Source organism: Cervus elaphus, chromosome 5 (genome assembly GCF_910594005.1).
Source record: "Cervus elaphus chromosome 5, mCerEla1.1, whole genome shotgun sequence".
NCBI classification, from domain to species: Eukaryota; Metazoa; Chordata; class Mammalia; order Artiodactyla; family Cervidae; genus Cervus; species Cervus elaphus.
In genome coordinates this window covers 65,061,870-65,084,720 of record NC_057819.1, presented here as the reverse complement: position 1 = coordinate 65,084,720, position 22,851 = coordinate 65,061,870, and the positions used below count along the sequence as shown (strand labels likewise).

Genomic DNA, 22,851 nt, shown 5'->3' with positions numbered 1-22,851 from the left:
CTGCAAGGAGATCCAACCAGTCCATCCTAAAGGAGATCAGTCCTGGGTGTTCATTGGAAGGACTGGTGCTGAAGCTGAAACTCCAGTACTTTGGCCACCTCATGCAAAGAGTTGACTCATTGGAAAAGACCCTGATGCTGGGAGGGATTGGGGGCAGGAGGAGAAGGGGGCGACAGAGGATGAGATGGCTGGATGGCATCACCGACTCGATGGACATGGGTTTGGGCGGACTCTGGGAGTTGGTGATGGACAGGGAGGCCTGGTGTGCTGCGATTCATGGGGTTGCAAAGAGTGGGACACGACTGAGTGACTGAACTGAACTGACTATACATTTCAGTGATATTCCCTTAAATCATCCCACCCTCACCTTCTCCCACAGAGTCCAGGGGTCTGCTCTTTACATCTGTGTCTCTTTTGCCCTCTTGCATATAGGATCGTTGTTGCCGTCTTTCTAAATTCCATATATGTGCATTAATACACTTTATTGGTGTTTCTCTTCCTGACTTACTTGACTCTGTGTGATAGGCTCCAGTTTCATCCACCTCATTGGAGCTGACTCAAATGCATTCTTTTTTAATACCTGAGTGATTTTCCATTGTGTATATGTACTACAACTTCTTATGAAAGTAGTTGAAGGTTTGTCCTTTCCCCGCAAGCACCATCACTAGCTTAAAATGGAATTTGCAAAAACACACAATGGAACCACCATATGAGGGGATAGAACATTCAGTGAGAGGTGTTACAAGGGTACTAATACTACTACTAATAATAACAGTTTCTGACTTTGTTCATGAGTTTACATGCCAAGTCCTTTCCTTATCCTATTGTAGTGGATATGTGAGTTGGAGAAATGTTATTAAAGGTCTTCTGTTTTTAAAAAAAAAAAAAAAGAACTTTAGGTTTTGCTATTTTTCCTAAAGCCTTTCCTATTCTATCTGAATCCCACTCTATTGTGATATAAATCACTATATTGTGATTTATAATATGAAATACATATTCAGTCTTCGTTCCATTTCTGGCACAGAGCTCCTAAAACCCTTGAACTCTCCTGAGTGATAGGACCTTTAAGTGTGTCTTGTTATGTTAATGAGGTGACTTCTGGATCACACCGAAGGATGGAGACTGGCTAGACTGCTCAGTCCCACACCCTGACTCCTAGGGAGGAGAGAAGGGCTGCAGGTTGAATCAGTTTCCACTGACCCATGGTTTAATCAATCATGCCTATGCAATGAAGCCTCCATAAAAACTCAGAAGGACATAGTTCTGAGAGCCAGGCTGGGGAACACATGGAGATTCGGGGAGAGTAGTGTCCCTGGAGAGGGCCCAGAGGCTCCTCACCCTTCCCCCACCCTTGCCCTGCGTATCTCTCCACCCATCTGTTCCTGAGTTATATCCTTTCATAATACTGGTGATCTAGTAAGTAAAGTGTTTCTCTGAGTTCTGTGAGCTGCTCTAGCAAGTGAATTGACCCTAAGGAGGGGGTCATTTAAACCCCCCATCTATAGCCGGTGGGTCAGAAGCACAGGTGACAACCTGGACTTGTGACTGGCTTCAGGGGGGCAGGTGGGGGGGTGGAGGGTGCAGTCTTGTGAGACCAAACCCTTGACCTGTGGGCTCTGATGCTCTCTCCAGCGATCAGTGTCAGAACTGAACTGTAGGACACCCTGCTGGTGTTGCAGAAAATTGCTTGGTGATGGTGGTGGGAACTGCTGCCCGCCCCCCACACCCATACAAATGTAGCAAATTGTGCTCAGGACCCTCCTGTGTGACCCTTTTGTGACCCCGTGGACTGTAGCCCACCAGGCTCCTTTGTCTGTAGGATTCCCCAGGCAAGAATACTGGAGTGGGTTGCCAGTGCCCTCCTCCAGGGGATCTTCCCAATCCAGGGATTGAATCCAAGTCTCTTTTGTCTCCACCACCCAATTATTTCTCACCTCTATCTGGCCCCACCCCAGACCCCTGCAGTCCTGTGCGGTACCCCCCACAAACACACATATACCTCCATCCCTCTCCAGTCCTTCCCTTCCTGCTATAGTGCTATAGTCTCTCGGGATCTAATGAATGAGATCGATGTCCTGTTTAATCTTTGGATCATTCTCAAGGCTTTGTGAAAACTTACAGCACAGTAAACACATGTTCAAAGGAACTTAATCTTGTGCTTATTTCCTTACTGTATTTGTTTTATTCTAAAATTATATTTATGCAATCCTTGATTTTATTTTTTTTATTTTATTTTTTATTTTATTTTTTAGTTCTACCACTTTATTGCTACCAACCCATTTCCCTCCACCCTTGTGCACACATGCTCAGTCATGTAATCCCATGGACTTCAGCCCGCCAGACTCCTCTGTCCATGGACTTTTCCAGGCAAGAATACTGGAGTGGGTTGCCATTTCCTTCTCCAGCAATCCTTGATTTTAATCTTTTCTCTAAATGAACACCTCTGGGGGGTCTGAAATGGGTTGCAGGGCAAATCTATGGTGTTCAATTTATGATTGGAGAAATGGAATTCTCTGGGGAATCAATTAATCTCTACAAGTTTGTGAAATGGTGAAAGAAGGTAAAACTTCACAGATAAAGTTCTCAGGACCCAGAGGAGAGGTAAACAGTAGTATTTGATGCATCATGTGTCTAAGGTGAAGGTATTCCCTGGCAGATTCTTCTGGAGGGCTGGGCTTCCTGACTGCCACTGCCCAGTGCTTTGGGGCATCTCGAACCTCACCTTCTGCTCCTTGGCCTGTAGAGCAGTCTTCAGCTCCTCAGAGCAGGCACTAACTGCTGGGTACCTGTTGGAAACAACTGGAAAGAGTCCATGTTCATTCAGTTATAGGTCCATACACAGAAATCTGTCCCATTTCTATACACTAACAACAAAAGATCAGAAAGAGAAATGAAGGAAATAATCCCATTTCCCATCACATCAAAAATAGAATACATGGAAACTTACATTACCATATGTAAAGTAGATAGCCAATGGGAATTTGCTGGATGACTCAGGGAACTGAAACAGGGGCTCTGTATCAACCTAGAGGGGTGGGATGGGGAGGGGGATGGGAGGGAGGGGACATATGTATACCTATTGCTGATTCATGCTGATGTTTGACAGAAAACAACAAAATTCTGTAAAGCAATTATTCTTCTATTAAAATAAAGTAAAATAAAATGCCTAGGAATAAGCCTACCTAAGGAGGCAAAAGACCTGTACTTCAAATCTTATAAGACATTGATGAAAGAAAGTGAAGCTGACACAGAGATGGAAAGATACATCATATTCTTGGGCTGGAAGAATCAATATTGTCAAAAGACTATACTACTCAAGGCAATCTACAGATTCAATGCAGTGCTATCAAATTACCAATGGCATTTTTCACAGAACTAGGATAAAAAATTTGTTAATGTCTATGGAAACACAAAGGACACTGCAGATTACCAAAGCAGTCATACAAAAGAAAATTGGAGCTGGAGGAATCAAGCTCCCTGACTTCAGACTATACTGTAAAGCTACAGTCATTAAAACAGCAGTGTGCTGACACAAAACCAGACACAGATCAATGCAGCAGGATAGAAAGCTCAGAAATAGATCCATGTGCCTGCGGTCAATTCACCTATGACAAAGACGGCAAGAATACACAGTGGAAAAAAGACAGTCTCTTCAACAAGTGGTGCAGGGGAAACTGGACAGCCAAATGTAAAAGAATGAAAGCAGAACATTCTCTAACACCATACACAGGTAGTCATAGGTCCAACTGTCTACTGAGCACACACACTGTACAAGGCACTGCTCTTGGCACATAGAGGAACAAGATTGGCTTCCTATAATCAGGAGTTGGATGACAAAATAGAAGGTCAAGACAAACACAATTAACTATCATCCAAAGCAGAATGGGCCTCCAATAAAAGAGGCATAAAAAGCTGTTTTGAAGATTCAAGGGATGAAGAAATCACCCACTTTTTCAAGTAGTAGAAAAGGCTTTATGAAAGGTAGGGAAGGAGAACTAGGCTTTTGCTCAGAAACTCAGGACCTCTAAGCCATAATCCCTGTTCTCTACTAGCTTCCAAATCAGTCAGGATGAATGTCATACATACAGCGGCTGCAATTCAAGACCATACATGTTAACACCAGTACAAAAGAATCACAGAAAAGCTAGAGGTTATTTCCTATTAGTCCAGGAAGTACTTTATGAAAGGGTGGACTTAGGCCCTAAAAGATGAAAAAGATTTTATTAAGATGCTATTTTCAAATAAAAAGCAATTAAATGACCTAGAAAATTTGGAAAACACAGTAAGGTATAAAGAATAAAATAGAAATCATTTATAGGGCCACTACCTACAGATAAATACATTGCCAGACATATAATATGCATGATAAATATTTATAATATAAATAAATGTAATTTATTTTTTTCCTCAAGTATATTTTTATTACATACATGATTTTGAGACCTGCTTTTTAAAAATATATGCAAACTTATCAGTAAAATTATTTGAAAACACATTTTTAAACAGCTGAAGAATATTGCATTAATTTATAATATCATTTATGCAACCAATTTTCAAAATGTTCACATTTAGATTGCTTCTAAATTTTTAATTATTATAAATTAAACTTCATGAAATTGTTAAGCACAAACCTTTGTCTACACCTCTGTATTTTCAGCATAGATTCCTATAAGTGGGATTACCAAATCAAGGTATATGAACATTTCTGGGGCACTCAAGAGAGTAAAACATTGCACAATTACTTTCTAGAAAGGCTGTACCAGTTTACATTCCCATTAGTTAGATGTGCCATGAGACACACTCCTTTACCAACAGTATTAATTTAAGATGTTTGCTAATCTGATAAGGAGAAAATAGTAATTCACTGTTTTTAAATTTTGTAATTACTTGATCATTAGTGATGGGAACATTTTAAATACACTCTTTTCCATGAATATTTCCTTTCTGTTGCCTGTTCATACATTTACATCCAGTGTTGTAAGTGAAAAACATATTTTGAGGAGGAAACTTGGAAAGAATCTACCATTCTCTCAGTCTTGGTGCTGTGACTCCCTTTGGATGAGTACCCTGCCATGGTCAGTGTGATCTTATTTTTTAAAGATACGCTCCCACCCATTCATTTTTCTCCCTCTCCCGCAATACAGCCAGCTACACATTTCATCTGGTGCTCAGCCAAAGAAACTGGTCTGCTGCAACACTGGAGGGAAAACTGATGGTGTTAGAATTACTGAGACAAAATGTCCAGACTGCCAAGGGCAACTTGGTTACAGTGACTCTTCTTAAGTGTTGATTTCAGAATTAGCCTCCTCTTACACCATAAGGGCAGACTCCACAGCGTTCCCTCCCGACTCCTCAGTCTCAGCTGAGCTCACTTTCCTGCCTCCGTGGTGTCCGCTGAGCCTGCTGTGGTCTCGCCTACACCCTCCCCGGTTCACTGCCTGCCTGTCCCCGATTGTGCAGCTCAGGTGGTGGCCCTCGGAGGAAGATCCCCTTTTCCTCTGAATTCCATGGCACACTATTTTATTTAAAGTACCTCCAGTCTCCCAGGTATTCTGGTTCTTTGTGCACGCGATTCATCTCTTTCATTACTTTATAGACTCCTGGAGGCATCTACTTAAGGAGCATCCGTGTCTTCTTTATGTCTGGATTCCCTTAGTACAGTCAGCAGAAACTCAAAAATGTTTTACAAAGTTAAAAATTAAATGTTATATAACAGAATCACTAGGCAAAAAAGTTTAATTTTAAAAAATGTTACTTTGGAAGGGAAAACAAAATTTGTTTGTTTGTTTGTGGCTATACTGTCTGGCTTCTGGGTCCTAGCTCCCCAACCTAGGACTTAGCCTGAGCCTAGCAGTGACAGCACTGAGCCCTAACCACTGGATCACCAGGGAATCCCTGAAACAAAGCTTAGTTTTAACTGTAGTGACTCTGGTAAGGTTATGGAGTGAGCTGTATCCTCCCTTAAATTCATATTTTGAAGCCCTCACCCCAGTTATTGCAGGGGTATTTGGAAATAGGGCTTTTTAGGGAAGTAATTGGGTTAAATGAGGTCATAAAGTGAGGTCCTAATCCAATAGGATTAGTGTCCTTATAGGAAGAGGAAGGGACACCAGAGCTTTCTCTCTCTCCAGAGCAAAAAGGCCGTGAGGACAGTGAGAGGCTGCTTCTGCTAACCAGGAAGAGGGCCCTCATCAGAACCCGCTCCCGTAGGCACCTCCATCTTGAACTTTCAGTTTCAGAACAGACAGAAAATTCATTTCTGTTATTTAAGCCACCCAGCCTGTGGAGTTTTGCGACGGCAGCCTTACACAGAGATAATGGTGAGATGTTAGGTAGAAATGGAAGAAAGTCAGCTCAAATAAAGGAATACTGGTAACTCAGTCAAAGAACTCAAAGAATCTCATGGTGAGACACTGAGAGGTTAGAAACTGAAGGAAGAATTGGGAAACGTGGCTTCTTCTGTCTCATCAAGAAAGGCCCTCATCCTGAAGCCACTTTGGTCCTCTGTGGCAGAGGAATAAAAACTGATGAAAATTACAGCTAGAGTCCAGGAACTAAGAAATTGACTGGGGTTAAACAATTAACTTCATATCAAACATAAAGTCATCAGAGGGAAATAAGCACTAAAGTGATATTTTAAAACAACTGGAAACTTGACAAGGAAATTGCTACTGGCTTCCATTAGAGTAAGAACATACTTCCTTAGAATATTTTCTTGAAAGGATGATATATTGATCTTCTTGGGCTGGATCCATTAGCCATGGAAAGATGTACCTGAGTCTTTAGGGACATTACTGAATGCATCAGGCCATATCACAGAACCCACTACCTCAAAACCAAATATTAAGGAACAGATTATTAGAAAAACAAGATAGAGCACAACTCTCTCTAGGATTGTAATCATTGTTCTCAAGTCCTTGCCAAACCTCATTCACTATAACCTTGCATACTTTAAATATGTGTCATACTTTGGAAGTTTCAAACAAAAAAACTTTCTTGGAGAAAACAAAAGCAAAAAAGGGACTTTTTTTGAACTGCATTTCTTAGTACTATTGTGGTTTGATGTCTAATTCTCGCGTTCGAAGTGGAAAGAAAGAAGGAATCATGAAACCTTCTTTTTAAATCTCCTTTTATCCAACATGTGGAGAAAATATGATGGTGACTGAGTCATTTTCCTGTTCTTTACAATGGATTCCAATATGTTCTATCTCCTAATTTCCAAAAGGTTATATTCAATAGTTTGTTTAAAAATAAACTTTTCTGGGTGAAACACATGTACACCATGTGTGAACCATGTACAACCATGGCTGACTCATGTGAATGTATGGCAAAAACCACCACAATATTGTAAAGAAATTAGCCTCCAATTAAAATTTAAACAAAAGTTAAAAGTAAATAAATAAATAAAAAGAACCCCCCCCAAATAAAGAATTTAGGCTTCAATCAGAGGCCTAAGGAAAAAAGAAAACAAACTTTTAGTAAGTATAAATTACAAACAGAAAATTACACAAGTCTTAAGGCAAGAGCTTGATGAATTATTATAAAAAACCACAAAGGGTAAACACTATCCAGACCAAGAAATAGAACATTAGCAGCACCCCAGATGCTTGCTTGAAAATAGAGTTTTGAGCCAGACATATATTTTATTTTCTTAAAAATAATGATAGTAAATGCCCAGATTAACCGATAAAAGTCCAAAAGGTATATAGACGCATTGCTCAGGGGCTTATCCAACTTTTAGATTCCTTAGTCATTTGGACAGCATTCATGGGAACACGAATTAGCTAACTATCCAGTGCTTCTGAAAAATAATTTTGTGATATGTATACAGATCCTTCAAAATATTTCTATCTTATGCTCTAGTAATACCAGCTTCAAAATGTTCCCTGAAGCAGTATCAGAGATATGGTCACAGATAAATGTACAGACAGCATCATAAGAACAAAAGCTTTGAGATAACTCTGCCACTTCCTAATCTTGCCACCTGGGACAAAATATTTAACCAACTGCTCTGGCCTCAGTTTCCTCACTGGTTACGTGGTACTAATAGTAGTCACAAACACTGAATTAGTTACGATGCACAAAGAACTTGAAACAGGGTCTGCCACCGTTAGCAGTGCAATAAATGTTAAGAATTATTAGCTATTATTACAGAAACCCCTACAGAAGTAGGGGTCTGAATACATATAAAATAAAGACTATAACGCACCCCACCGCCCCACCCGGCGCCGGGTATCACATAGTGATTAAAAACGCAGCTTCTGGAACCGGAATGCCAGCCTGCCCCAGACCAGCTGTGTAACCTCGGACAATTTTCTTAATTCTCCGAGCCTCAGTTTCCTCATCTGAAAACAAAGGAGAATACCTCCCTTGTAAGGTTACCCGGTTCATATACATAAAGCACTTAGAACAGTCCCTAACATACTGCTGGGGCTTAATCAGAGTTAGACCCGCCGTGTCAAGCGCTGCTCCCCGACTGCCCGGCGGTCTACCACACACAAAGCTTCCAGGTCCAGGTTTGGGGACAGACGTGCCTAGAGTCGGAGGAGATGAGAACAAAACCCACGTTCCCTTGGAGTTAATAGAAGGAATCAGAGGCTCGGGCCTCGGCCTGGGGAGAGCCGTTCCGCGGGCAGCACCGGAACGGACGGCTTTCATTCAAAGGAAGAAAGAAAGGCCCCCAAACAGAAACTCCCGCCGCAGCCGCAGAGCAGCCCCGGCGAGAGGAAGGGGCTGGAGGGCTTTCCGCCCCTCCAGCCCCGCGGCCTCCACCTCTTTTCCTCTCCGACCCCCTCCTCCCCGCCGCCGTCACTGGGGCTTTTTAGACTCAAGAGCGGGGATGAGAAGAGACGTTCGCGTCCGCCTGGGGAGGAGGTGCGCAGTGACAGCGTCCGTGGGAAGGGCTGGGAGCGGCTCTGACGGGCCCCCTTCCCCACCCGGCTCCTGCCCTCAGCGGTGTGGTCCCCACTCTGCAGGAGCGGGCTTACCACCAGCCTTGGAAAGCCGAAGGTACGGAGACGTTCTCTGAGCTCAGTTCGCGGAAAGGTTAAGGGTCCGCGGCCGCCAGGCGGCTGCCACCGGCTCCTGTTCCGCGCTGAGCCCAGGTCTCCTCCCCAGCAGCAGCATCCCCCACCCCCGCCCCCGGGGACCCTGCCCCCCCCGACATGGGGAACTGGGCGCGGCCCGGGCCCCCTCCGCCGCCGCTCCGGTGCCTGGGTTGAGTGTGGGAAGATCACCGCTTTCCCCGGGCTGCCCCTGCCTTTCCTCGTCACAGTTCCAGCACGGCCTCGGGGGCTTTCTAGGGTCACTGCTACCTTCCAAGGGTCTTTCCATTTTCTTTTCCTAATGGTCCAGTATTAATTAAGATTTATGCTTCACCCCCTGTGTTCCCAGATCACAGAGTATCCAGAAGACAATGGCTAGCCTCCCTGAGGGTATCCTGAAATGGCCCACATTTCTAAGAAATCACTGATGGCTGCTATTTTCTCGTTAAAAAATGCTCTTAAGATAATACAATCATCTAGCAGTGATGAGCATAAGGCAAGACTCCTGTATTCTGGGAGCCCTGGCTCTTGCCCCTTGGTCCACAGCGGAAGAACCTGTGTGTCAGTGACACGCCAAAGGGATTCAACTCTGCTGGGCATTCCCGGAAATGCAGAGATGGCCCCGGTGCCTCCGGAACCCTCCAGCACCCTGGAAGGAGCTGCCTTGCACATTTCACAGGACTTGTGCAGACGGAGGCTCCTCAGTAAGATTCTGCTTAAAGCACCTGTCGTTAAAATGAAATCACCCAGTGGTGCAACCAAGGAAACTATATTGACTTGAAACGACCTTGGTAAACACGTGATTGCTCCTCATGGCACTTAGTTATGAGGCCAACTTACAGCTTCAGAGTTCAGCATGAACTGTTTTACCCCTCTGGAGCAGGAAGAGTCGGAGTGGGGCAAAAGCATGCAGTGAGAACTCTGTCTTTGGAGGGCCCCTGGAGGAATCTCAGCGGGGATAGCCTTGGCTGTCTGACACCTCAAAAAAAGCACACTGGACACGGCCTGCCCTGACCAGGTTCATACCAAGGCTTTGAGAATGCTGCAGACTTAAATATCTTCCTCCTACACACCCATTAAGGATGGACAGCACTTGCCACCTTAGTTCCAGAGGCTGGTGTCAAGAAGCATCTCTGGTGTTTGTGAAGTCAGAAGTTGGCCCTCTGGCTTCTTGTGGTTCCTGTAGAGGCCACAGTTTGAGGGATTTTCTATTCTGCACAACAGCTGCAAAACGTGAAGTGTGCTGTTCCCTCAGTGTCCACTCCTCAGGAATGGTTCCAGAAGGCAAAATGCACCTGGTCATTAAAGACTTACATACCAGGAATGTATGTCCTTGAGAGGAAACTGCTGGTGTGATAAGGGATTGTGTTCCCAGGTGTGGCTTGAGATGAGATGATGCTTATCTAAATGGCTCCCAGGGACTCCCCAGGGGATGAAATCTCAGTCTACTGTTCTGATTCCCTTTCCCTCTCTCTCCTTAAGTAAAAGTGTTAGTGGCTCCGTCCTGCCACTCTTTGAGACCCATGGACTGCAGCCCACCAGGCTCTTCTGTCCATGAGACTTTCCAGGCAAGGATACTGGAGTGGGTTGCCATTTCCTTCTCCAGGGGATCTTCCCAACCCAGGGATTGAACCCAGGTCTCCTGCACTGCAGGCAGATTCTTTACTGACTGAGCTACAAGGGAAGATGACCAAACCGCATGCTCATTAAGTGTGAGTGATGGTGGGAGTGGTATCTCACTTAAAAATTTAAGTAGACAGAAAATACATGAAATGCAAGGGATCATAAACGCAAATCAAACTGGGGCTCTGTGCTTTAGGTAGGGAGGCCTTGGAGAGCCAAGGTCATGGGGATTCTTTAGCCACCTGCAGGGCTAACTTTTCTAAACTCACACGTGTCAGTCTGTGGTGTGGATATTTCTCAGGCCACTCACCTAGCCCCAGACTTGCTTCCAGCTCAGACCTTGCCTCACATGTTCTTGCTTCTGTAACTTACAGACTATTTGAGGTTCTCTGTTCGGAACTCTCTACAGTGGCACCCCAGTCCAGTGCTCTTGCCTGGAGAATCCCATGGGCGGAGGAACCTGGTGGGCTACAGTCCATGGGGTCCCAAAGAGTTGGAGACGACTGAGCGACTTCACTTTCACTTTTCACAGCATCATCTAGAAACCTCAGTCAGAATGGATGAGTGGGAAAAGGGATGATTCCATGCCATTCTATGGAGGGATGTCTGTATCGTCTATCTTTTCAATCCCCACAACAGCCCCGTGAGGTGGCTGTTATTCCTCCCATTTTCAGATGAGCAGAAGGAGAACTAGAGAGGTCCAGTGACTTGGCAAGGTCTCCAGTAGCCACCACACACCCGGAGACCTGGTTCCAGTTCTGCTCTGTTTGAGCTATTTCTGGTCTTGGTGCATCTATGGGCTATCCTCCTGTTTACAAAAGTTATTAATAAAAATTTAAACAAACACAGAAGTAGATGATGGATCCCTACACATCCATCACTCTGATAAAACAGTTGTCAAGATTTTGACACTTATGGAACAATTCTCTTTGGCTTCATTTTCTATCAGCTTTGTCTCATCCAGGATCGCTTGTTCACTCACATGCCAGGTTTCAACCAGACTAAGCAAGCTGTTTAGTTGTTCTCTGACTCTGCGCCTTTGCACATCTTGATCCCTTTGACTCAGTTTTTCCAACCCTGGTACACAGCTGCCCACAAGACCCACCACTGACCGACCACGTCAGAAACTGCTAGCCCTAGGCACCCTTCCCTCTGTGTCCGCTTGACCTACTCTTCTCATTCTTCAAGACTTCCTTCTAGAATCCCCCTCTTTCTACAAAGCCTTCACCGATGTCCCCAGTCTGGCTGAGGGTGCTTCTTCCAACCTCCACTGGGCCTCGCATATGTGTCTGTCACCGGCTGGAACCAGAAGTGTCTGAATCAGCGGTTTCCTTTACCCCGTGCTCTTTCATTTCTCTGCTCATGTCATCCCTCCCAGGGTCCAGTACCACACAGCACAGGCCCACCGTGGTGTGGCAGGGCCAGGCCCAAGCACCCCTAGCCCCACAGCTGGCCCTCCCTGGCCCTTGGCTCGCTGGACAAGGTTGCTGTTCTTTGGCGCTCTCGCTCATTTAAAGGAAGTGGTTCTTGGCTTTCTTTCCCAGCCACCAATTATGTTCCCACAGGAGGTCACATTTTGGTTGTGGTGATGGATTCTTGAAAAACTGTGACTATGAATGCCAACTTGATTCCACAGAAACCCCTCACTTCCTAACACAGGTGATGTGCTGTATACCTTCCGAATAAGTCACGTTTCAGGTCACTAATAGGCTGTGTGACTTTGGGCCAGTTACTTAACCTCTCTGTGCCCCAGTTTCTTTCTTTGTAAAATGAGAACTGTATGTCAGAGGGATTAGGGAGGACTGAGATAATACGTGAAAAGGCCTGGCACATAGTAAGTGCTCAATAAATGATACGCACTATTTCTGTTGGACTTTGTCATCATCATAGTATTTCATCCATACAGGCTTGTTTCCTTGGTTTCGTAACAGCCCTCAGTATTGACAAGCTCTAGAAGGCTTCCCTGATGGCTCGGATGATAAAGAATCTGCCTGCAATGGAGGAGACTCAGGTTTGATCCCTGGGTCGGCAAGATCCCCTGAAGAAGGGAATGGCTACCCACTCCAGTATTCTTGCCTGGAGAATTCCAAGAACAGAGGAGCCTAGTGGGCTAGTCTGTGGGGTTGCAAAGAGTCAGACATGACTGAGCAACTAACACAACAGAGGAACACTACTTTATATTGTAAATCTTCTATTCTTACTATAAGTATAAATTCTGTACCTAAAAATGATGCTGTGTCTGAAATTTCTGGAGCCTGGCGTGCCCAGCATTCTGATAAAAGAAGGCAGGCAGGAGCTGCCTTTGTTTACGTGGGATCTCCTGGAATTCACCCTGGGCTCTCACCACCTCCTCCTGGTTCTTCCTCTCTCACCATCCCCTGGGGGTGCTTGTGGGGTAGAAACAGGAGACTAGGAGGACCTGCAGGAAGCCAGGATTTGGGAGGCCTGAGGCAGAAGGACAGGGCGATTCATACCTGTTAGCCTCACATCTCTGGGCCAGCACTGGCAGGGCCAGAAGCTCTGTTCCTGGACAAGAGCACCCCATCGGCAACTCACCCCCCTTCCTCAGGCACTCACACCACCGAAGGAGAGCCTGGCGCATCTGGAAATCACCAGGTGTCTTCATACACTGTGCTGAAACACTCATGATGTTTTGGGTCAAATTCATTAAAAAAAAAAGTTTGCATCTGATTTAAGTCTTCCAGGAGCCCTACATCATGTTGGCTTTAAACATGCTGTGTCTGGATAATAAGTACTGAGGCCCGGGATTAGGTGAGGTGGAGAGATTTATAAAGCACTAGATGCATTAAGGCCCCATAATTCACCCTTTGTTTTATCTAAAAATTGAGCCATACTCCTCCGCCTTTTCAGGCTCCTGTCTACATCAAGCAGAGCCTGGGTTCACTGACTTTGCACCGTGAGTCTCCTGTGAAAGGCAGAGACAAAAGCCTCCCATCAAAGCTGCCATAGTGAGTTTCTGTTCAGCAGGAGGCGGGAATTCCTGAAGCAATTCTCAGGGCTTTAGACGGTCCAGCCCCTCGCCCCGGCGCGCAGTCAGTAACTGCGCACCTCCTCCCTGCTTGCCTCTAGGGGCCCTCTGCCCCAGGCGAGGTGCCTTAGTCCGCCTAAGGGGGCGGGGGGCATCCATGATGCTGAAATCCGGGACCAGAGGCGGATGCCTGAACGGTTCTCCGCCCTCCCTCATTCAGGCGGAAACCAGACAGAACCCCAGGAGGGCTGGCGCAGCCCGTTGCAGGGCTCACTCCCGCCTCTCAAGTGATGTCCTCAGGTCCCCCGGGTTTCTCCCTTGCTCGTCACGGAAAAATGCTCTGATCGCCCCAGGCTTTCCCTCCTTCCTGAGCCCCACTGCAGCCGGCCTTAGTACCCTCCGAACACCTTAATGGGGCAGTAAAAACTTTACAGCCTGCAGCTCTAAACCATTCTCAGATTTCTGAATAGAACTATTTATGGCACACAAGCTTACTACGGTTTGCCCTTTGAACACCCCCGCAGATCCTAGACGCATTCAAAGGGGGCTGACCGAGTTACACTGGCCAGCAGCTGGTTTACAGAAATCCACAGTGGCAGAGCTAAGTTCTGTCTGCGAAGAGCCAATTCAGAAGAGGAAACAGCCCTTGGGTCTCATGGTATCACCGAGGCAGCCCTGCGCTTTGCCTCTTCCATGTGGCTTTGGTGTCAAACCCGCTTGCGTGCGTCTCTCCCTGGATTTTTGCTTTCCTGCTCGGTTCTTGCCTGGGTCGACAGGGACCCCTATGAGCTTCGTAAGCAAATCCAGAGATCCAATCTGTTCCTTCCGTCTTGAGCAGGCAGAAAATTAAAACCAGGAAAAAGCTAGCAACTCGATCACGATTCGTTTCTCCAAAACAGTGCCCAGGATCCACCAGCGAGCCCAGATAAAGCATCCCCGCGCCCTTAGAAGCGCCCTTACCGGTATTCCATATCCGCCTCTCCGGTGCATCAGAGACCGGCCCCAGCCTCCTTGGACGTGGGGCCTCAGCGCTCTGCAGCCTACAGACAATCGGGCCCATTATAGTCATCAGGCCGCCGAGTTAAAGGGTGGCCCTTAGAAAAATATAAACAGCGTGTCAGCGCCAGCCAAGGGGGCGGGGCTGCATCATCAGGGACAATGCGAGCCAATGACAAGCCTCTCTGTTGGCTTAGGATATTGTGTTTCATTTTGAAGAAGGGAAGCCGGAGAGCGAGGAACGCTGAATAAGAAGGGCCAGCCCCGCAGCATGAAAGGAGTCCGAGCTGAAAAGTTTAATCACTGCCCACAGAAGATCATTTTCAAGGAGGAGTTTGATGTCTCACACTTAATAATGCATATTTTTAGAAGTCACAGACATGCGTGTTGCCTTAGCCATCTCTGGTCTCTCCGGCTTAATATAGTATTCACTGGGGTAGAAAGGACTTTTTCAATCAAACAACAAAGGAAAGGAACAAAGTCCAAGGAAGATGCTTTTATGACATGTTTATTTTATTAAATAGAATAATAACAGATAAGTACTTACTACTTATGCTTGATTTGATTGGTTTGTCTTCAGAACTCAGAGAAGTGGGCATATTTTACTCCCCAAATATAAATGCCTCACGTTAAAAAAAAGCTCACAATCTGATCATACCTGCACCCAGGAAACAGAAGTTAACTCAGGGTATAGGGGAGAAGGCAAAGGCAATGGCTTTTTTCTCTCTTCTGAACTTAGCTAAATCCTACTTGTAAAGCTACTAGGCCAGCTTAAACTGTCAAAACCCTATGATAGTAACCAAGAGCCAGAAAATAAACTGTGGCTTTTAAAAATAAAATTTCTAAATAATACCCTGAAGTAAGAATAAGGTTAAGAGGTATTTGGCTGATTTGTGGTATTGTGTAAATTACAGGCATAAAATCTTTGAGAAAAGCACAGTCATTACAATTGGGAATAGTTCCCTTATTTATAAAGGAAGCACAACAGCTATCAAAATTGACTAGCAGAGAAACAGAAAAATATTGAAATATAAGCATTTCCACAAATTTTGCATCAGGCTTTTCTGATCTTGATTATAAAAAGAATAATCCAAAGACACTGTCCTTTCTGATCTATGGTAGTTTTAAAATGTTTATGATTTTGCCACTGATGTTTAATTTACATTAAAGTGAGACTCCTCTGGTATGTGCATGCATGTAAATCACTCAGTCCTGTCTGACTCTTGCGATCCCATGGACTGTAGCCCACCAGGCTCCGCTGTCCATGGGATTCTCCAGGCAAGAATACTGGAGTGGATTGCCATTTCCTTCTCCAGGGGATCTTCCCAACCCAGGGATCCAACCTGTGTCTCCTGCATTGGCAGGCAGGTTCCTTACTACTAGCGCCACCTGGGAAGTGAGACTCCTTACACTAAAGTGAGACTCACTTAAAGTGAGACTCCCTTGGTGCCTCATCTAAAGAGTGCTTGAGGCTGCTTCCGGTCCTTCTGTTCTTCCACTGATTATAAAGGAGCTGTTATATCTGTATTTGCATGGCTCTGGATTTTAAAGTAAAGGTTACCTTCTGGAAAAGATCTAGTTTTCCTTTAATACTAATAAAGACCCTGTCATAAAAAAAGCTTCAGAACACTAAAAGTATGAAAAAAAGGAAAAATAGATAAATTGGACTTCATCAGAATTAAAAACTTCTGTGCATCCATTCTATTGTTAAGAAAGTGAAAAGATAACCCACAGGAGAAATATGTGAACATCATATATCTGATAAGGGTCTAGTATGCAGAATATATAATGAACTCCCATAATTAAACAACAGAAATAGAAATAACCCGATTTAAAATGAGCAAAGTTCTTGTATAGAGATTTCTCCAAAAATGATATACCAATGCCCAACAAGCACATGAAAGATGCTCAACATCATTAGTCATTAGGGAAATTCAAATCAAAACACAAAGAGGTACCACTACAACCATTAGGATTCTACTAAAAAAAAAACAAAAACAAGTGTTGAGGAGGATAAGGAGAAACTGGAACCTTTGCACACTGCTAGTGGGAATGTAAAATGGCTCAGCTACTGTAGAGAACAGTCCTATAGTCCTTCAAAAAGTCAAACATAAAACTACCATGTGAACTGGCAATTCCACTCCTGGGTATATAGCCAAGAGAACTGAAAACAGGTACTCAAACAAATACATGTATACTTCTGTTCATAGCAACATTATTCACAGATAGTGAATGGGCATATTCACACACGCCCATGCGTGTGTGCGTGCTGCCACTTCAGCTGTGTCCGACTCTGAAACTGTATGGACTGTAGCCCGCCAGCCTCCTCTGTTGATAGAATTCTCCAGGCAAGAATACGGGAGTGGGCTGCCAGGGGATCTTCCCAAACCAGGGATCGAAACCACGGCTGCTGCATCTCCTGCATTGCAGGTGGATTCTTTACCTGTTGAGCCACCTGGGAATCCCTTGAAACATCCTAAATGCCCATCAACAGACTAATGAACAAACAAATTGTGATATATACATGCAATGGAGTAAAGCCATAAAAAGGAACATGGTATTGATACAACATGGATGATCCTCAAAACATTAGCGTAAATACAGGAAGCTAGACACAAAAGGTCACATGTTGTATGATTCCATTTATAGGAAATATCCAGACTAATAAGCCCATACAGAATGCAGATTGGTCATAGCCAGGGAAGAACTGGAAGGAAGGGGGAAAGGGGAGAAACTGCTTAATGCATGCAGGGTTTATTTTGGAACTAGGTAGAGATGGGTGTGTGTGTTAGTTGCTTAGTCGTGTCCAACTCTTTGCAACCCCACAGACGGCAGTCCACCAGGCCCCTCCATCAGTGGGATTCTCCAGGCAAGAACACTGGAGTGGGTTGCCATTTCCCTCTCCAAAAGAAACTATAGAAAGAAAGAAAGTGAAGTCGCTCAGTCGTGTCCAACTGTTTGCGACCCCATGGACTGTAGCCCGCCAGGCTCCTCCACCCATGGAATTCTCCAGGCAAGAGTACTAGAGTGGGTTGCCATTTCTTTCTCCCAGATAGAGATAGTAATTGTATAACTGCAGATGTATTATATGCCACTGAACTGTTCACTTTAGATGGCTAATTTTATGTTTCATTTTACTTTTTATAGTTTCTTCTGGGTTCAACAGGAGGCTTCCTTGAAACGTCATCCCATGAGTATACTGAAGATTTTTTTTAAGATTTATTCAATTCATTCAATCATTATTTGTGCATTGTTCAGTATCTGTTAAGCACTGGATACTGTGGGGCAGTGGGTGCCAGGAGACCAATTTGCACCTTCTCTATTAAAGCTGAGAAAGAGCAGGAGCATCCAGTGGGAAAAGCAACATGGCAGTCAGGGTGAGAGAAGGCATATTGGGTAAACGGCTGCAACCTGCCTGCCCACCTCACACTTGATCTCATTTACTACTCAGAACCACTGGGAGTGGAGGTGGTAGGAACGATTATTCCCGTATTATGGAGACAGAAACTGAGAATCAGTTAACTGCCTTCCCAAAGTCGCCCGCCCACAGGCGCTGGGGCAGGCTCTTCTCTTCTGCCAGCCGCTCCCTGAGCAGAGGAGAGGAGCGGAATCCATGCCCAATGCAGAAGGAAACATATAAACGGCTTAAATTTACTAAGAAGCATTCTAGACATTTTTTTAAAAAAGCAGAGTGGCTCTCTTTTTAGTGGGATAAAGACACAAACCAGGGAAAAAAACAAAATTGTCAAAGACTTACTCAGAAAGTTTCATTTTCAGAAAACAACCACGTAACTTTAGACACACAGGGATTTTCTAAGTAATCTGATCAGATACCCTTATTTTTCTGATGGGAAATCTGATGCCCTGCAAAATTAAGTGACGTGCCCAGAGTTACATAGTGAAATAGCAGCAAAACCAGGGCTAGGAGTCAAGTTTCTTAACTCCTAGTCCAGCGTCCCTTCTACTATGCCACACATGCAAAATTAAGAAACCAATCCCAGTTTAACCTTTTGCCGAGTAGATCTCAAATTCTCTACCTCTCCATAAATTAACAGACACAATAATTCCTACTCTCTGTAAACTCCAAGTGTAAGGACCTATAGCACATATACAACATTCTCCAAGAGTCTACTATTTCTTTCTTCATATAGTTTGTTAAACACCAATAAAGAAGACAGCAATTCACAAGTTATAATTTGGGAAGGACTATATTCAGACTCAGTTGTTTTTAACACAGGTAAGCCTCTTGGAACAGGAAATGAGCCGAGAACAAGGAGAAGCAGTAGACTCTGACAACACAGAAAGAAAATTTTGCCAGGAATTTCATCAAGAAAACACAACCACACAGGACTGAAAATCCTTGAGCTCACTGCCCCACACACCACTGAGGCCTGGTCTTTCCTGACCCCCGCATCCCGTGGCACTGGCCTACTGCTGTTATTAAACACAAAATAATTACAGAGGGAGATGTATGTTCTTTTAAAAGAGGGGGAGATGACATCACTACTTTCTAAATTTCAAATCACTCGATTATGCAATTCAGAAAATTGCTATATCCCCTTTGAGAATGCTCATCATCCAATTAAAACTTTACCCTTGATCCAAAACAGCTACCTCTTAGTCATCCACCTCTTGGCAACCTGAAGCTTCAATTATGCACAGGCAGAGAGAGCTTCTCCCAGCCCTCCGAAGAGCTGAAGCCCCACATCACTGACTTAGTTCAACATCCCACGGTGCCCTCCTTATTAAACTCCTGAGTTGCCAACATACAAAGCACTGTACTGAAGGAAAACTATTAAATGGTCTACTGATTTTCTTTTTTTTGACTGCATCACATGGCTTGTTGAACTTCTCCCACCAGGGATGGGCGGGAGAGGGGGGGAAGCACAGAGTCTCAATCACTGGACCACCTAGGAAGTCCTGATACATATATTTTTTAAGTGATGCACACATAATATTAGATTCTCATGTTAGGACAGCATACACTTAATGGAACTGAGTAGAAAAAATAGAGGTCCTTTGGATAAAATATGGATGAATGGTCAGATCCCTTAAGTCTTTTCAGAAGATTCTGGAAATTATAAACTTCTAAGACTAAATCCTTTACTTTCTTTTTTATGGAAATAAAAGTGATGTATAGGTATTAATAACATGGCTTAATAAAGAGGAGAAGCTGAAGGTCTACCCATCACTGACATTGAAGGACTCTGAGACAGAAGGAATGAGAGTTAAGATCTTTTCATGACTTGACAAGGCTTTTGATTTTGTTCTGCTTAGCTGTTCCTCAGTGCATTGTCAATTATGGACAAAAAGCATTCATTCCTTGGTCTGCCCACAACCTGTGTTTTTTTTTTTTTTTTATTTTTTGTTTGTTTTTTTTTTTTGCCCACAACCTGTTAAAAGAGGTAAAAATTCTAAACACATTTCACTAAGCTTTCATCATCCTCAGATACATTTGTTCTTTGCAGATGAAGCAGTTTATGACTAATATGTGGATATTCCATATTTATTATTGTATATGAATTATTTGTATTTCTCTGAGAAAGACAGCAATTGTAACGATTAAAGTCAGTTCATATGACGTTAGGCCATTAAGAGGGCCCTGCTAACCACACATCAACATGGATGAACTTTATTTTTCCTATCATGCTGGTGGATTTTTACAAGCCTCCTATAGTCTTTTGCTCTGTCCCCAAATGCCAAATGGCTCACATTTGCAAAATAATGCGTAAAGTTAGACTCTACCCATGGAAATGACCAGTAAATCAACTTATATGGTGTACCAAGCAATGGCCTTGGGTCCATTTGCCATCACCCAGTCCACTGAGCTAAATCATGGCAACTTTTGACACCACAAAGGTGAAGATCATGAGGGGATTCACTGAAAATCTAGCTCAGAGTTAATCCCAGGACCCATAAGGAAAGGTCCTTCTAAGTATAGTGCAGCATTTTCACCAATAACCCATATAATGGAAGCAAATGTATCATTAATTTTAAGGAAACTACAAGCTGACCCATCCCTTTGGAAGTGGAAACAGAGGGTGGTCCAGTGACCAAGACTCTGTGCTCCCAATGCAGGGTCCTGGGTTTGGTCCCCAGTCAGGGAACTAGAGCTCATATGCTGCAACTAAAAGATCCTGCAGGCCACAACTAAGACCTGGTGCAGACAAAAAATGTGTTAAAAAATAGGAGCAGGACCTAATAATAGAGGAACAGTATGTATACAGCATCTGCTGTATGCCAGGTGCTGTTACAGGAACATACAAATGTATTAACTCATTCAATCCTCCCAACCAACCCTAGGCAGCAGGTTACTCACATTCATTTCCCAGACAAGGAAACTGAAGGTTAGAGAAGTTAATGAATAACTCTCTTGTACAAGCAGCCAAATGCTAAGAAAATAAAATTCTACCAGGACTAATTCAGAGAAGGAAAAACAAACAGCAGAAATAAGATATGGGTGGGAGGGAGGGTAGTACCCTGGCAGTCTGGTGATTAGGACTTAGTGCCCTGGCGCCATAATCCCTGATGGGGAACTAAGATCCCACAAGCTGCACAACACAGCCCCCCCCCCCAAAAAAAAAAAAAAAAAAAAAAAACCAACCCTACAAAAAGAGAAATGAGATATAGGGTTAGAACCAAACTAAGGATAGTAAGGAATAAAAATACCTAGGGGCTCTGCGCTAATTTGCTAGGGCTGTTATAACACATTTCTGTAAGCGTAAAACAACACAAATTTATTATTTTACAGTTCCGGAGGCCAGAAGTCCAAAACCAAGGTGTTGACAGGGTTGGTTTCCTCTGGAGGCTTGGCGAGAATCTGTACCATGCCTCTCCTCCACCTCGTGCTGGCTGCCAGCAGCTCTTGGCTTACAGCCACGTCACTCCAATCTCTGCCTCTGTCTTCACACTGCCTTCCCCTCGGCATAACTGCCTCTTCTCCTTTGATGTCTTTTTAAGACCACTTGTTATTGGATTTAGGGTGGGCCCTAATCCACAGTGACTGCATTTTGATAACTTTACCTTAATTGTAGCTACAAAGACCCTTATTCCAAATAAGGTCATATTAAAATATTTATGTGCGTTATTTGTACAGTTGTATATTTATTTTTCTGTGCCAGGTCTTAGTTGTGGCATGTAGGGTCCTCTCCATTGGGAGCGTGGAGTCTTAGCCACTGGATCACCAGGGAAGTCCCAACGTCATATTTGACGTTCCAAGTGGAAATATCTGCAAGGCCAGGGAGGGTTCCTCCTATCGGAAAGGGATTCAGGGCAAGTGTCGTCGACCCTTCACACGGGGAAATGCACTGCGCCAGGCGCTCCTGTGGGCGTGCGCGCATGCGTGCCAAGTACTGCAGGCGTGTCTGACTCTTGTGACCTCCAGGCTCCTCTGTCCATGGGATTCTCCAGGCAAGAATACTGGAGTGAGTTGCCATGCCCTCCTCCAGGGGATCTTCTCCACACAGGATCAAACCATGTCTCTTAAGTCTCCTGCACTGCAGGCAGATTCTTTACTACTGGTGTCACCTGGGAAGCTCAAAGTTGTTTCTGCCACTTAAATCCAAAACTAAGAAACAAAAACAAAAAAACCAAGAAGAAAAGAAATCATTTATTGAATCTTAGGAAAGGCCTTCAGAAAACAACACCAAATAACAGATTTATAGGTTTGAACATCTCCAGTTTCTTGTGTCTATTTTGATAGTTCTGACATAAATATGCACCTGTGAAATTGTTACTGCAATCAAGATAGAAAGATTTCCATCACCTCCAAAAGCTTCCATGTGTCCCTTTACAATCCATCTTCCTGCCCCTTCCTGCACCCCAGTCCCAGCCCCAACTAACCATGGATCTACTTTCTGTTACTATCGATTTATTTGCTTATCTAGTATTTTAATTTCAAGTGCCATCATACAGACTATACTTTTTTGTTTGGCTTCTGTGTTAGTCCGTTCAGGATGCTAGAACACAATACCACAGACTGAGTGACTTATAAACAACAGACCTTTATTCCCCTCAGTTCTGGAGGCTGGAAGTCCAAGATCAGGGAGGCAGCACAGTCGGGTGAGGGCCCTCTTCCTGGTCAGAGAGGTCCAGTCTATGCTTAGGGGGTGGAAAGGAGTAGGGAAGTCTGAGGGAACTCTTTTATACCAGCACTAATCCACTCTCATGACTTAATCACCCTGCAAAGTCTCAACCCTG

At 44.2% G+C, this 22,851-nt stretch overlaps 1 protein-coding gene across 4 annotated transcripts in view; it reads right to left on the bottom strand.

Moving 5' to 3' along the window:
• The window catches only part of TRIM2 (tripartite motif containing 2), a 178,185-nt gene that overhangs the window by 110,017 nt on the left and 45,317 nt on the right, over positions 1–22,851 (bottom strand). Inside the window, exon 1 of one of the 4 annotated variants that reach the window (XM_043902635.1) lies at positions 14,617–14,764. The exons of 1 other annotated variant lie outside the window; for it this stretch is intronic. In XM_043902635.1, the coding sequence (XP_043758570.1) occupies positions 14,617–14,646 (30 nt within the window). In that variant the 5' untranslated portion in view covers positions 14,647–14,764. Of the gene's footprint in view, positions 1–13,141; positions 13,164–14,616; positions 14,765–22,851 lie in introns of those variants that run through there. 2 more of the 4 variants (XM_043902634.1, XM_043902643.1) reach the window with 2 other exon arrangements.